At 46.6% G+C, this 16,444-nt stretch overlaps 1 protein-coding gene across 3 annotated transcripts in view; it reads right to left on the bottom strand.

Moving 5' to 3' along the window:
* The window catches only part of PDE8A (phosphodiesterase 8A), a 462,427-nt gene that overhangs the window by 71,234 nt on the left and 374,749 nt on the right, over positions 1 to 16,444 (bottom strand). For all 3 annotated transcript variants that reach the window (XM_063925983.1, XM_063925981.1, XM_063925982.1), the window contains exons 8-11: positions 15,761 to 15,898; positions 15,176 to 15,264; positions 14,466 to 14,517; positions 14,334 to 14,376 (exon numbers count right to left, since the gene is read on the bottom strand). In XM_063925983.1, coding sequence (XP_063782053.1) covers positions 14,334 to 14,376; positions 14,466 to 14,517; positions 15,176 to 15,264; positions 15,761 to 15,898 — 322 coding nt within the window. The remainder of the gene's footprint in view (positions 1 to 14,333; positions 14,377 to 14,465; positions 14,518 to 15,175; positions 15,265 to 15,760; positions 15,899 to 16,444) is intronic.

Below are 16,444 nucleotides of genomic sequence, written 5' to 3' on the forward strand. Positions count from 1 at the left end.
GTCCTGCGGCAGGTGCAGTTTCTCCATCTGAACATGGCCTCCTATATCAGCTGTTGACTGTCGGTGTATGCTACAACTTCCATAAGGCAGACCCATCTTGTTCGTGCGTGCACAATGCAACCTTCCAGTAACCGTGCGTCTCCATAGCAACCGCGCCTCTGTGTAACGCATGTGCTGTAGGAGTTTTTGCACAGTAGCAAAGAATCGCTACATAGTAACATAGTATCTGAGGTTGAAAAAAGACAATTGTCCATCGAGTTCAACCTATTTGTGGTGTCCTATGCATGATGATTTGACTAAAATTTCTGACTGATGCTGCTGTCAGCCGTTGCATTTTATCCCTATTTATAGTAACTATAATGCATGACTATGCACCATACCCCTGGATATCCTTATCCAATAGGAATTTATCTAACCCATTCTTAAAGGTGTTGACAGATTCCGCCATTACAACTCCCTCGGGCAGGGAATTCCAAACACGTATTGTCCTTACTGTGAAAAAGCCTTTACGACGTATTGTGCGGAATCTCCTCTCCTCTAACCTGAGCGAGTGTCCACGAGTCCTCTGTGTTGATCTAACCAAAAACAGGTCCCGCGCAAGCACTGTGTATTGTCCCCTTATATATTTGTAGATGCTACGTGAACACATCAACTTTGAATCAGGCCATAGACTTGAGGAGGGTGTGTTCAAACTGAAATCTACATTGCACTGTAAAAATAAATATGTCCCGGATATGTAGGCTGCATATAAAACAGCCAGTATTTACCCTGCATGCAAAAATATAAATGTATTTCCTCATCTTGCATGTCAGCCTGGTTTGGTTTCCAGGTGCAAAGTTACTTCATTTAATTTTAAACAGCTAGTTGTATACCCAGTCATACAAATGAAAGAGAAGGGTGTGGTTTTGAAGGATTAAAACAATTTTCCATCTTCCATCTACTGGTTTACTCCTCTGAAACTTTTACCACATATACACTTGGCTTTTCACCAAGTCCTTTATGCAACCTGGGCAAGTTTTTATTTAGGTTTCCCTAGTATATGACAGAAAATCGATGTTGCCATTGCAGCCAAGAACAGCAAAAGTATTCTGCGGAGATGATATAAACGTTTTGGTGAACAATGGGGGTAATCCTGAGTTGATCGCAGCAGGATTTTTTTTAGCAGTTGGGCAAAACCATGTGCACTGCAGGGGAGGCAGATATAACATGTGCAGAGAGAGTTAGATTTGGGTGTGGTGTGTTCAATCTGCAATCTAAATTGCAGTGTAAAAAATAAGATTTTAATCCTACCGGTAAATCTATTTCTCCTAGTCCGTAGAGGATGCTGGGGACTCTGTAAGGACCATGGGGTATAGGCGGGCTCCGCAGGAGATAGGGCACCTAAAAAGAACTTTGACTATGGGTGTGCACTGGCTCCTCCCTCTATGCCCCTCCTCCAGACCTCAGTTAGAGAACTGTGCCCAGAGGAGATGGACAATACAAGGCAGGATTTAGCAATCCAAGGGCAAGATTCATACCAGCCCACACCAATCATACCATGTAACCTGGAACATACATAACCAGTTAACCGTATGAACAAACGACAGTAACGGTCCAAGACCTATTCCAACTGTAACATAACCCTTATGTAAGCAACAACTATATACAAGTCTTGCAGAGTTTCCGCACTGGGACGGGCGCCCAGCATCCTCTATGGACTAGGAGAAAATAAGATTTTACTTACCGGTAAATCTATTTCTCGTAGTCCGTAGTGGATGCTGGGGACTCCGTAAGGACCATGGGGAATAGACGGGCTCCGCAGGAGACAGGGCACTTTAAGAAAGAATTAGGACTACTGGTGTGCACTGGCTCCTCCCTCTATGCCCCTCCTCCAGACCTCAGTTAAGGAAACTGTGCCCGGAAGAGCTGACAGTACAAGGAAAGGATTTTGGAATCCAGGGTAAGACTCATACCAGCCACACCAATCACACCGTATAACTCGTGATAAACTTAGCCAGTTAACAGTATGAACAACAATAGAGCATCAGACAAACCTGATGCAACCATAACATAACCCTTATTTAAGCAATAACTATATACAAGTATTGCAGAAGAAGTCCGCACTTGGGACGGGCGCCCAGCATCCACTACGGACTACGAGAAATAGATTTACCGGTAAGTAAAATCTTATTTTCTCTAACGTCCTAGTGGATGCTGGGGACTCCGTAAGGACCATGGGGATTATACCAAAGCACCCAAACGGGCGGGAGAGTGCGGATGACTCTGCAGCACCGAATGAGCAAACTCAAGGTCCTCCTCAGCCAGGGTATCAAACTTGTAGAACTTTGCAAAGGTGTTTGAACCCGACCAAGTAGCTGCTCGGCAAAGCAGTAATGCCGAGACCCCTCGGGCAGCCGCCCAAGAAGAGCCCACCTTCCTTGTGGAATGGGCTTTTACTGATTTTGGATGCGGCAATCCAGCCGCAGAATGAGCCTGCTGAATCGTGTTACAGATCCAGCGAGCAATAGTTTGCTTTGAAGCAGGAGCACCCAGCTTGTTGGATGCATACAGGGTAAACAGCGAGTCAGTTTTCCTGACTCCAGCCGTTCTGGCTACATAAATCTTCAAAGCCCTGACTACATCTAGTAACTTGGAATCCTCCAAGTCACGAGTAGCCGCAGGCACCACAATAGGTTGGTTCAAATGAAAGGATGACACCACCTTCGGCAGAAATTGCGGACGAGTCCATAACTCTGCCCTGTCCATATGGAAAACCAGATAGGGGCTTTTACATGACAAAGCCGCCAATTCAGACACACGCCTAGCCGAAGCTAAGGCCAATAGCATGACCACTTTCCACGTGAGATATTTTAACTCCACGGTCTTAAGTGGCTCAAACCAGTGAGATTTCAGGAAACTCAACACCACGTTAAGATCCCAAGGTGCCACTGGTGGCACAAAAGGGGGCTGAATATGCAGCACTCCCTTTACAAATGTCTGCACTTCAGGAAGAGAAGCCAGTTCCTTTTGAAAGAAAATGGATAGGGCCGAAATCTGGACCTTAATAGACCCTAATTTTAAGCCCATAGTCACTCCCGCCTGTAGGAAGTGAAGGAAACGGCCCAGTTGGAATTCCTCTGTAGGGGCCTTCCTAGCCTCACACCAAGCAACATATTTTCGCCATATACGGTGATAATGTTTTGCTGTCACGTCCTTCCTAGCCTTTATCAGCGTATGAATAACCTCATCCGGAATGCCTTTTTCCGCTAGGATCCGGCGTTCAACCGCCATGCCGTCAAACGCAGCCGCGGTAAGTCTTGGAACAGACAGGGCCCCTGTTGCAATAGATCCTGTCTGAGAGGCAGAGGCCATGGGTCCTCTGTGAGCATTTCTAGCAGTTCCGGATACCAAGCCCTTCTTGGCCAATCCGGAACAATGAGTATTGTTCTCACTCCTCTTTTTCTTACGATTCTCAGCACCTTGTGTATGAGAGGAAGAGGAGGAAACACATAAACCGACTGGAACACCCACGGTGTCACTAGTGCGTCCACAGCTATTGCCTGAGGGTCTCTTGACCTGGCGCAATACCTTTGTAGCTTTTTGTTGAGGCGGGATGCCATCATGTCCACCTGTGGCAGTTCCCATCGATTTGTAATCTGTGTGAAGACTTCTTGATGAAGTCCCCACTCTCCCGGGTGGAGGTCGTGCCTGCTGAGGAAGTCTGCTTCCCAGTTGTCCACTCCCGGGAATGAACACTGCTGATAGTGCTTGCACGTGATTCTCCGCCCAGCGAAGAATTCTGGTGGCTTCTGCCATTGCCACCCTGCTTCTTGTGCCGCCCTGGCGGTTTACATGAGCCACTGCGGTGATGTTGTCTGACTGAATCAGCACCGGTTGGTTGCGAAGCAGAGGCTCCGCTTGACTCAGGGCGTTGTATATGGCCCTTAGTTCCAGGATATTGATGTGCAGACAAGTCTCCTGACTTGACCACAGCCCCTGGAAGTTTCTTCCCTGAGTGACTGCCCCCCACCCTCGGAGGCTTGCATCCGTGGTCACCAGGACCCAGTCCTGTATGCCGAACCTGCGGCCCTCGAGAAGATGAGCACTCTGCAGCCACCACAGAAGAGACACCCTGGCCCTGGGGGATAGGGTGATCAGCCGATGCATCTAAAGATGCGATCCGGACCACTTGTCCAACAGATCCCACTGAAAGGTCCTCGCATGGAACCTGCCGAAGGGAATGGCTTCGTATGATGCCACCATCTTTCCCAGGACTCGTGTGCATAGATGCACCAACACCTGTTTTGGTTTTAAGAGGTCTCTGACCAGAGTCACGAGCTCCTGGGCCTTCTCCTCCGGGAGAAATACCTTCTTCTGGTCTGTGTCCAGAATCATGCCCAGGAAGGGCAGACTCATCGTAGGAATCAGCTGCGACTTTGGAATATTCAGAATCCAGCCGTGCTGTTGTAACACCTCCCGAGAGTGTGCTACGCTGATCAGCAACTGCTCTCTGGACCTCGCCTTTATGAGGAGATCGTCCAAGTATGGGATAATTGTAACTCCTTGCTTTCGCAGAAGCACCATCATTTCTGCCATTACCTTGGTAAATATTCTCGGTGCCGTGGACAGACCAAACGGCAACGTCTGGAATTGGTAATGACAGTCCTGTACCACAAATCTGAGGTACTCCTGATGAGGTGGATAAATGGGGACATGCAGGTAAGCATCCTTTATGTCCAGACACACCATAAAATCCCCCTCTTCCAGGCTTGCAATGACTGCCCTGAGCGATTCCATCTTGAACTTGAACCTTTTCAGGTAAATGTTCAGGGATTTTAAATTCAATATGGGTCTGACCGAACCGTCCGGTTTCGGAACCACAAACATTGTGGAATAGTAACCCCTTCCCTGTTGAGGGAGGGGAACCTTTACCACCACCTGCTGGAGATATAATTTGTGAATTGCCGCTAACACTACTTCCCTTTCTATGGGGGAAGCTGGCAGGGCCGATTTGAGGTAACGGTGAGGGGGCATCACTTCGAATTCCAGCTTGTATCCCTGAGACACAATCTGTATAGCCCAGGGATCCACCCGTGAGCGAACCCACTGGTGGCTGACATTTCGGAGAAGCGCCCCCACCGCTCCTGGCTCCACCTGTGGAGCTCCAGCGTCATGCGGTGGATTTAGTGGAAGCCGGGGAGGACTTCTGTTCCTGGGAACTAGCTGTATTGTGCAGCTTCTTTCCTCTACCCCTGCCTCTGGCAAGAAAGGACGCACCTCTGACTTTCTTGCCTCTTTGTGATCGAAAGGACTGCATTTGGTAATACGGTGCTTTCTTAGGTTGTGAGGGAATATATGGCAAAAAATTTGACTTCCCAGCCGTAGCTGTGGAAACTAGGTCCGAGAGACCGTCCCCAAACAATTCCTCACCCTTATAAGGTAAAACTTCCATGTGCTTTTTTGAGTCGCCATCACCTGTCCATTGCCGAGTCCACAGGACCCTTCTGGCAGAAATTGACATTGCATTTATTCTAGAGCCCAGTAGGCAAATGTCTCTCTGGGCATCCCTCATGTATAGGACAGCGTCTTTTATATGCCCCAGGGTCAGCAATATAGTATCCTTGTCCAAGGTATCAAGCTCCTCAGACAGAGTATCTGTCCATGCTGCTACAGCACTTACACATCCAGGCCGACGCAATTGCCGGCCTTAGTAGGGTACCTGAATGTGTATAAACGGACTTCAGGATACCTTCCTGCTTTCTATCCGCAGGATCTTTTAGGGCGGCCGTATCCTGTGACGGCAGGGCCACCTTCTTAGATAAGCGTGTCAAAGCTTTGTTTACCCTAGGGGAGGATTCCCAGCGTAACCTCCTCCGTTGGCTGGAAAGGATACGCCATAAGTAACCGTTTGGAAATCTGCATTTTCCTATCAGGAGAATCCCAAGCTTTTTCACATAACTCATTTAACTCATGTGAAGGGGGAAAAGTCACTTCTTGCCTTTTCTCCCCAAACATATAAACCCTCTTGGCAGGGACAGGGTTTTCCTCTGAGATGTGCAATACATCCTTCATTGCTATAATCATGTAGCGGATGGCTTTAGCCATTTTAGGCTGCAACTTTGCATCATCGCCATCGATAATGGAGTCAGAATCCGTGTCGATATCCGTGTCAACAATTTGGGATAGTGGGCGCTTCTGAGACCCTGACGGCCTCTGCGCTGTAGGATCAGGCATGGGTTGGGACCCTGACTGTCCCAAGGCATCAGCTTTATCCAACCTTTTATGCAAGGAGTTTACATTATCATTTAACACCTTCCACATATCCATCCAATCAGGTGTCGGCGCCGTCGGCGGAGACACCACATTCATCTGCACCTGCTCTGCTTCCACATAGCCTTCCTCGTCAAACATGTCGACACAAGCGTACCGACACACCACACACACAGGGGATGCTCTATTTGAGGACAGAACCCCCACAAGGCCTTTTGGAGAGACAGAGAGAGAGTATGCCAGCACACACCCTAGCGCTATATGACCCAGGAATTACACAGTAACTTAGTGTTTACCCAGTAGCTGCTGTATATACTGATATTGCGCAAAATTTATGTGCCCCCCCCTCTCTTTTTACCCTCTATCTACAGTGAATCTGCAGGGGAGAGCCTGGGGAGCTTCCTCTCAGCAAAACTGTGGAGAGAAAATGGCGCTGGTGAGTGCTGAGGAAGAAGCCCCACCCCCTCAGCGGCGGGCTTCTGTCCCGCGATTTTGTGTAAAGTAATGGCGGGGGCTCATGCATATATACAGTGCCCAACTGTATATATGCCCTTTTATGCCAAGAGGTACTTAATTGCTGCCCAGGGCGCCCCCCCCTGCGCCCTGCACCCTACAGTGACCGGAGTGTGTGGGTTTGATGTGGGAGCAATGGCGCACAGCTGCAGTGCTGTGCGCTACCTCATATGAAGACTGGAGTCTTCTGCCGCCGCTTTTGATGTCTTCTTGCTTCACACGCCGGCTTCTGGCTCTGCGAGGGGGACGGCGGCGCGGCTCCGGGATCGGACGACCAAGGGTGCGTTCCTGTGTTCGATCCCTCTGGAGCTAATGGTGTCCAGTAGCCTAAGAAGCATGACCTATCCGCAGTTAGTAGGTCTGCTTCTCTCCCCTCAGTCCACGTAGCAGAGAGCCTGTTGCCAGCAGATCTCTCTGAAAATAAAAAATCCTAACAAAATACCTTCTTATTAGCAAGCTCAGGAGAGCTCACTAAAGTGCACCCAGCTCGGCCGGGCACAGATTCTAACTGAGGTCTGGAGGAGGGGCATAGAGGGAGGAGCCAGTGCACACCAGTAGTCCTAATTCTTTCTTAAAATGCCCTGTCTCCTGCGGAGCCCGTCTATTCCCCATGGTCCTTACGGAGTCCCCAGCATCCACAAGGACGTTAGAGAAATAGATTTACCGGTAGGTTTAAAATCTTATTTTCTCTTACGTCCTAGAGGATGCTGGGGACTCCGTAAGGACCATGGGGTTTATACCAAAGCATCCAATCGGGCGGGAGAGTGCGGATGACTCTGCAGCACCGACTGAGCAAACGCTAGGTCCTCATCAGCCAGGGTATCAAACTTGTAGAATTTTGCAAAAGTGTTTGACCCCGACCAAGTCGCCGCTCGGCAAAGCTGTAATGCCGAGACGCCTCGGGCAGCCGCCCAAGAAGAGCCCACCTTCCTAGTGGAATGGGCTTTAACCGAATTTGGTACCGGCAATCCAGCTGTAGAATGAGCCTGCTGAATCGTATTACAGATCCAGCGAGCAATAGTCTGCTTCGAAGCAGGTGCGCCAATCTTATTAGCAGCATACAGGACAAACGGAGCCTCTGTTTTCCTAATTTTAGCCGTTCTGGCTACATAAATCTTTAAGGCCCTGACTACATCCAGGGATCTGGAATCCTCCGGGTCACTTGTAGCCACAGGCACCACAATAGGTTGATTCATATGGAACGAAGAAACCACTTTAGGCAAAAATTGCGGACGTGTCCTCAATTCAGCTCGATCCACATGAAAAATCAAGTAGGGGCTCTTGTGTGACAAAGCCGCCAATTCAGACACTCGCCTTGCTGATGCCAAGGCCAACAGCATGACCACCTTCCAGGTAAGAAATTTCAACTCAACCTTGTTAAGCGGTTCAAACCAGTGTGATTTTAGGAACTGCAACACCACGTTCAGGTCCCATGGTGCCACTGGAGGCACACAAGGGGGCTGGATATGCAGCACTCCCTTTACAAACGTCTGGACTTCTGGAAGAGAAGCCAATTCCTTCTGAAAGAAAATCGAGAGGGCCGAAATCTGTATCTTAACAGAGCCTAATTTCAGGCCCATATCCACTCCTGTCTGTAGGAAGTGGAGAAAACGACCCAGATGAAAATCTTCCGTAGGTGCATTCTTGGTCTCACACCAAGACACATACTTTCGCCAGATACGGTGACAATGCTTAACCGTCACCTCCTTCCTAGCCTTTATTAAAGTAGGGATGACCTCTTCCGGAATCCCCTTTTTCGCTAGGATTCGGCGTTCAACCGCCATGCCGTCAAACGTAGCCGCGGTAAGTCTTGAAATACACAGGGCCCCTGTTGCAACAGGTCTTCCCTCAGAGGAAGAGGCCAGGGATCTCCTGTGAGCATCTCTTGTAGATCTGAGTACCAGGCCCTTCGAGGCAAGTCTGGGACAACGAGTATTGTCTGTACGTTTCTTTGCCTTATGATCCTCAACACTTTTGTGATGAGAGGAAGAGGAGGAAACACGTAGACCGATTTGAACAGCCACTGTGTTATTAGAGCATCTACTGCCACTGCCTGAGGGTCCCGAGACCTGGTACAGTACCTCCAAAGCTTTTTGTTGAGGCGTGACGCCATCATGTCTATTTGAGGAGTTCCCCAAAGACGTGTTATGTCCGCAAAGACTTCTTGATGAAGACCCCACTCTCCTGGATGGAGATCGTGTCTGCTGAGGAAGTCTGCTTCCCAGTTGTCCACTCCCGGAATGAAGACAGCCGACAGAGCGCTTACATGATTTTCCGCCCAGCGAAGAATCCTTGTGGCTTCCACCATCGCGACTCTGCTTCTTGTCCCGCCTTGGCGGTTCACATGAGCCACTGCTGTGACATTGTCTGATTGAATCAGAACCGGTAGGTTTCGAAGAAGACTCTCCGCTTGTCGAAGGCCGTTGTAAATGGCCCTGAGTTCCAACACATTGATGTGTAGACAGGACTCCTGGTCTGACCAAAGACCCTGAAATTTTTTTCCCTGTGTGACCGCTCCCCATCCTCGGAGGCTCGCGTCCGTGGTAACCAGGATCCAATCCTGAATTCCGAACCTGCGACCCTCCAGCAGGTGAGCACTTTGCAACCACCACAGGAGAGACACTCTGGCCCCTGGGGACAGAGTTATTTTCCGATGTAAGTGCAGATGGGACCCGGACCACTTGTCCAGAAGGTCCCATTGAAAAGTCCGTGCATGGAACCTTCCGAAGGGAATGGCCTCGTAGGCCGCCACCATTTTTCCCAGAACTCGCGTGCATTGGTGAACTGACACCCTCTTCGGTTTTAGCAGGTCTCTGACCATATTCTGGATGTCCTGGGCTTTCTCTATTGGGAGGAAGACCTTCATTTGTTCCGTATCCAGTATCATACCTAGGAACGGTAGTCGAGTTGTCGGAATCAACTGTGACTTCGGTAGATTTAGAATCCAACCGTGTTGCTGGAGCACTCTAAGAGAGAGCGCCACACTGCTCAGCAATTTCTCCTTTGATCTCGCTTTTATCAGGAGATCGTCCATGTTGGCTATTATCGCTCTGAGTGATTCCATTTTGAATTTGAATCTTTTTATGTACAGGTTTAGGGATTTCAGATTCAAAATAGGTCTGACCGAACCGTCCGGTTTCGGGACCACAAATAGGGTTGAGTAGTAACCTCTTCCCTGCTGGTGCAGGGGAACCTTGATTATCACTTGCTGTATACACAGCGTTTGAATTGCAGCTAACACTATATCCCTTTCCGATGTGGAAGCTGGTAGGGCCGATTTGAAAAATCGGCGCGGGGGCACCTCCTCGAATTCCAATTTGTAACCCTGGGAAACTATTTCCAACACCCAGGGATTCAGGTCTGAACTGACCCAGGCCTGACTGAAAAGTCGAAGACGTGCCCCCACCGGTGCGGACTCCCTCAGGGGAGCCCCAGCGTCATGCTGTGGGTTTTGGAGCAGCCGGGGAGGACTTTTGTTCCTGGGCATCTGCCGAAGCAGGTGCTCTTTTGCGTCTTCCCTTACCTCTGGCGAGGAAAGAGGATCCCCGACCTCTTCTGGACTTGTGCAACCGAAAGGACTGCATCTGATAGGGTGTTACTTTCTTTTGCTGTTGGGGAATATATGGTAAAAAATTTGATTTACCTGCTGTAGCTGTGGAAACCAGGTCCGTCAGCACATCCCCAAACAATACATCACCCTTATAGGGTAGTACTTCCATATGTTTTTTGGAATCCGAATCACCCGTCCATTGGCGAGTCCATAAGGATCTTTTCGCTGAGATAGACATCGCATTGGCCCTAGAAGCTAGCAATACAATGTCCCTTTGAGCATCCCTCATAAATAAGACTGCGTCTTTTATGTGGGCTAGAGTTAAGAATATAGTATCCTTATCCATATTATCAAATTGATCTGTCAGCTCATCTGTCCAAGCTGCAATTGCGTTACACACCCATGCCGACGCAATTGTCGGTCTTAGCACAGCACCCGTATGAGAATAAATACACTTTAAGGTAGTTTCTTGCCTGCGATCTGCAGGGTCCTTAAGGGCCGCTGTGTCAGGAGACGGTAGCGCCACTTTCTTGGACAAGCGCGTCAGGGCCTTGTCCACAGTGGGGGATGATTCCCAAATCTCCCTGTTCTGCTTAGGGAAGGGGTATGCCATATAAATTCTTTTGGGGATCTGCGGTCTCTTTTCTGGAGTCTCCCAAGCTTTCCCAAAGAAATCATTTAATTCATGAGATGCGGGAAAATTAATAATCTGTTTCTTTCCCTTAAACATGTGTACCCTTTTGTCGGGGACCGAGGGTTCATCCTCAATATGTAACACATCCCTTATTGCCACAATCATACACTGAATGGTTTTGGTCACCCTAGGGTGCAATTTTACTTCGTCGTAGTCGACACTGGAGTCAGAATCCGTGTCGGTAGTAGTGTCTTGTGTTAAGGGACGCTTTTGAGACCCCGACGGGCCCTGTGAGTCGGTCCAATCCGAGGATTGACCCCCTGATGTCCCCCGTAATTCAGCCTTATCAAGCCTTTTATGTAAAGATGCCACACTTGCATTCAACATATGCCACATGTCCATCCAATCCGGAGTCGGCATAACCGACGGGGACACACCACTCATTTGCTCCACCTCCTCCTTGGAGAAGCCTTCCGCCTCAGACATGTCGACACACGTACCGACACCCCCCACACACACAGGGATTAACCTATAAGGGGACAAAACCCCAACCAGGCCCTTAGGAGAGACAGAGAGAGAGTATGCCAGCACACACCAGCGCTTAAAAACACTGGAAAAAATATGACCAGATAGCGCTTTTTTATATATAATATACCAATTCCCACTCACTGCGTCGCTAATGTGCCCCCCATCTCTTTTCCAGCCTGTGAAGTTCAGCAGGGGAGAGACCAGGGAGCCAGCGTTCATGCATGCAGCTTCTGTGGAGAAAATGGCGCTGGTTAGTGCTGAGGATCAAGCCCCGCCCACCCGACGGCGGGCTTCGGTCCCAGTGACTTTTCTATTAAAATGGCTGGGGATCTTAGATTTACTGCCTCCGCAGCCTAATCTATCTGAATTTGCCCAAAAGTGAGGAATATTGCTGCCCAGGGCGCCCCCCCCTGCGCCCTGCACCCTTCAGTGCTGCTCTGTGTGTGTGACTAGGAGTAATGGCGCGCAGCTTACCGCTGCGCACCTTACCTCATGAAGATCTGATGTCTTCTGCCGCCTAAGATGTCTTCTGCCTTCTCATCCGGCTTCTATCTTCGGCATCTGTGAGGAGGACGGCGGCGCGGCTCCGGGACGAACCCCAGGTGAGACCTGTGTTCCGACTCCCTCTGGAGCTAATGGTGTCCAGTAGCCTTAGAAGCAGTGCCCAACTTGACAAGCCAGCTCTGCTTCTCTCTCCTCGGTCCCACGATGCAGGGAGCCTGTTGCCAACAGGACTCCCTGAAAATAAAAAAACCTAACAAAATTATTTTTCAACAGAAAACTCTGGAGAGCTCTCTGCAGTGCACCCATTCTCCTCTGGGCACAAGATCTAACTGAGGTCTGGAGGAGGGGCATAGAGGGAGGAGCCAGTGCACACCCATAGTCAAAGTTCTTTTTAGGTGCCCTATCTCCTGCGGAGCCCGTCTATACCCCATGGTCCTTACGGAGTCCCCAGCATCCTCTAGGACGTAAGAGAAATAAAGCAGCCAATATTTACCCTGCACAGAAATAAAATAACCCACCCAAATCTAACTCTCTCTGCACATGTTATATCTGCCCCACCTGCAGTGCACATGGTTTTGCCCAACTGCTAAAAAAAAATCCTGCTGCGTTCAACTTGGAATTACCCGTATTGAGTGAATACTGACATTTCTAGATGGATTTTGCATAATCTAGAAAACTAATTGTGCTTCAAAACACCCTAAGAAAGTCCATGTGCCTCCTCCCTCTCATCATTAACTTAAGTGGTAAATGAAGCTTAGTCAAGCAGTATATTAGTTAAGAACAGAACAGTTTATTTAATAAAGAGGCTCAGCAAAACAACACATAGGAACAACTTACCCAAGTGAAACCCCCCCCAAGGATAGGGTCCCAGTATGGGAAGACAAATGATGGGTGTCTGCAACATTTGTGGGGGCTTTCGGAAAACTGTCTTACTGTGATGGAATTTTTTGATGACACATATATAATGCATCAAGGTCAAGCAAATTGCATGATGTGTTCATATCATTGGTTTTGTACAGAACATGGGAAACCTGTCTTGGAAGGGTTTTAAGTATATCCTGCACACCAAAACATGTAAATGTAATGTTGTTTCCAGAATCAAAAGTTGGCACACAAGATGCTTTTAAATACAGCTAATGGGGTCCATACATTAGGGGAGTATCAGAGCAATTCCCCCGGTCCGCTGATGCATGGGTCGGGGAATTGGGGAAAGTCAACATGTTGGAAATTCTCGATTTGACAATTCTGGTCTAAAAATGATTGGGACTGGGGATTCGGGAGGTTTAACATGCTGCTTGTTGATGGTCAATCTGATGGATCACCGATCATTGATGTCTGCAGTTCGGATTGGCATTGGCAGAACCGGGAATCAGCCATAGCTGTATGGCCCACATACTACTTGTTCTAGTAGTATTGACTAAGGGGTCATCCAATTTAGACTTTTATATATTCCAATGGGAAGCCTGCTACACATATGAACTAAAAGTAATCACAGGTAACGTTAAATTTCACTACATTCTCTGAACTATGCTCAGTGCACAAAGTGTTCATACAGAAAGAGAAGTTGATGATAGACTTAATTCAAACTCCCTCCACCCACACTGCCTGGGTCCAATAATTGTGGTACAGGAAGGCTCACAATTATAACTGCAGCATAGCAAGATAAATATGTATAGTGAATGATTATACACAAGTTAAAACAAATGTGGTAAGTTTAGGAACATCTGGTCATAGGGCCATCTTAACATATAGGCACATTAGACAGCTGCCCAGGGGCCCACAAGTCTAGAGGCCTATCGAGTAGGCGTGGGTGGTGGTCACAACCATTCTCTACCTGCCTCCCAGCCTGCAGCCAAACAGTGAATGGCTGTCAACATGGTGAAAGGTGCATGGCTGTAGCTATCCAATCAGAGTACTAACAGCCATTCACTGTATGGAAGCATGTGGAAAGATGGCGCAAGACTGCAGGAGGGGCATGTTACATTTTTAAATTGGTTCCCATGAATGGGTGTGTAGGGGCCCCAGTGCATTACTTTTCCCAGGGCCTTCAATACTGTTAAGGCAGCCCTGGCTGGTCACATACAGTATACAGTATACACTCCATGTATAGAAGATGATGTAACTTCAATACATAGTACAATACAGGGCTTACTGATCGCACACACCACCTGTGTTTTCTTTTTATTACAGTTATATATTAAATATTTTTACTGGACACAATTACAGCTCTGCAAAAGGTAGTGATCACATACAGGAACAGTCAGTATGTACTTAGGTTTAGCATACAGTATACAAGTAGGACGATACAACAATGTGAAAATAAAACATTTTAATCCTATTACCAGAAAGACAAACCTGTTTGAGACTCAGCCTGAACTCGCTCACACTGTTTTTCTACCTGAAAGTAAATGTCAATAATCAGTCTCTGACACCACAGTCAATAATGGAGATGCATAGTATATGTGTCACATGAAGCATCTTACATACCTTATTGTTGTCATTACACGGCCGGCTAATAGACACATAGTGTCTGATCTTACTGTAAGAAAAAGAATGCTTTGAATATGCGCATTAAGTTAAGGAGACTGTGTAAAAAAAAAAATTAAGAAAATAAATAAATAAATTATATATATATATATATATATACATACATATACACACACACACACTTATCTGCTGAATAAAACTTACTCACATGCAAATGAACACTTTGCATGTAGACATTTGGATTCTGAAATAATTAGTGGTACTGTACTATAAGACTCTGCGTTGTAGAAATACTACAATTAGAGCGACACAGTTATAATTACCCATTTACTATTAATTAAATCTAGAACAGTATTTACATATTGGCAAGCGCTCATTTATGTCGCTATAACAGGTTTTAAATACAACCGCATATACAAAAAGGAACGAAGGCCTGCAGTATTGCCCACTTATTTCATGTAATGGTCACGTTAACTATAAAAAATTGGGATACTGTAGTGTAATAGTTATACATTTACAGTGTCCTAGAATGACCACAGTGAGCATTACTACTGCCTATTATGGTAGTCACGGACAAGAGAAAGGTTTCCACTTGGCTGCTGAGATTTGTCAGCCCAGACTCAGTATGGCTGGTGTGGTTCTGCTACTTAGAATATTTAAAATACCTGTCCCCCAAGCTGCTAAAATATCTACATTACTTCATTACTTACCCTCGGTGTCCAAAAACAGGAATTATCTTTACATTTTGCTGGATATTATCACCATTTTTGTTTTTGGCATAGTAAACACCTTCCCATTCCTGAGAGAAACACGGATAACAAGAATTACAAAGAAGTGCTTATCCCATTGTCTATGTGCTATGTTTAAGTAACAATACATAAATTCTAAATTTGGCTAAGGGTAAGCGTTTTTTTTTATGATGAATCATTAACATTAATGCAGCTATTTATAAATCCTGAGTCTGTGATTCCTATCTTTAAGTATTCATCAGAATCTTTTATAAAATGATTCAGTATTTTACTGAATGCTAAATGTTTTCAGTAAGATAGGAAAATTGCCAGCATGTTCTCACAAATGTGTTCAAAACAGGTGAATGTCACTAAAAACGTACTTAATCTTCCACAGAGAAACACTGTGGTTTAATAGAATCCTTTTTTTGTGTGATAATCTGGTATATTATCTTTAGCTTGCTTCCATTAATAGTTTATTAAGTGCCCAATACATATAAAGAGCCATCAGAACTACTTAGTATTGTGTACAGTCAATTGCTAGCTTGAATATACATTTTCACTCACCTTTCCTGTTTTTATACAAGAATTAATATTATCTATGAAATCAGATTTTTTTTCATTATTAGGCACTTCAATTAATTCTTTTCCATATAGTTCATCCTTCTGATAACCCATCATACTTTCGAAAGCAGGATTCACATACTGCAATGAGAAATTAGATAACATTTAACATTACGCTTATAGGGGTATATTCAACACCTGATGGATCCTTTCCAATGGAAAGGATCCGACAAACCAGTATTGAATGCCGGGGCAAACCCATCTGGTTTGGCCCATTCAAGTTGGATTGACATTGTCGGAAACGGGGCTAAAACCTGTCGGGTTTGGCTGTGCTTCCGACAGCCAACGTGGTTTCCGACTTGTCTGCCGGCATTGAATAGGTTGGAACCCCTTCCGACCTAAACCTGTCGGAAGCTGCTATCTGTCCGACAAGACGGCAGCTTCCAACAATTATTGAATACAACCCATATTGGAGATAAAATTTCCCATAACTAAATTCATTGTATCAATTATTCAATAAAAATTGGCGGTGCAGATTGTGTATAATAGGGAACCTGAAACTTATTCTAAATATGACATCCCAAAAGTTCCTGAAAATAATTTTTGTAAACTTCCAAATATAATGTAATAAATAGAGTATTTTTAGTGCCCAACAAATGGCACAGCAGGGAGTGCAGGGTAGAACAC

The sequence above is a fragment of the Pseudophryne corroboree genome, chromosome 6 (genome assembly GCF_028390025.1).
Source record: "Pseudophryne corroboree isolate aPseCor3 chromosome 6, aPseCor3.hap2, whole genome shotgun sequence".
Taxonomy (NCBI): domain Eukaryota; kingdom Metazoa; phylum Chordata; class Amphibia; order Anura; family Myobatrachidae; genus Pseudophryne; species Pseudophryne corroboree.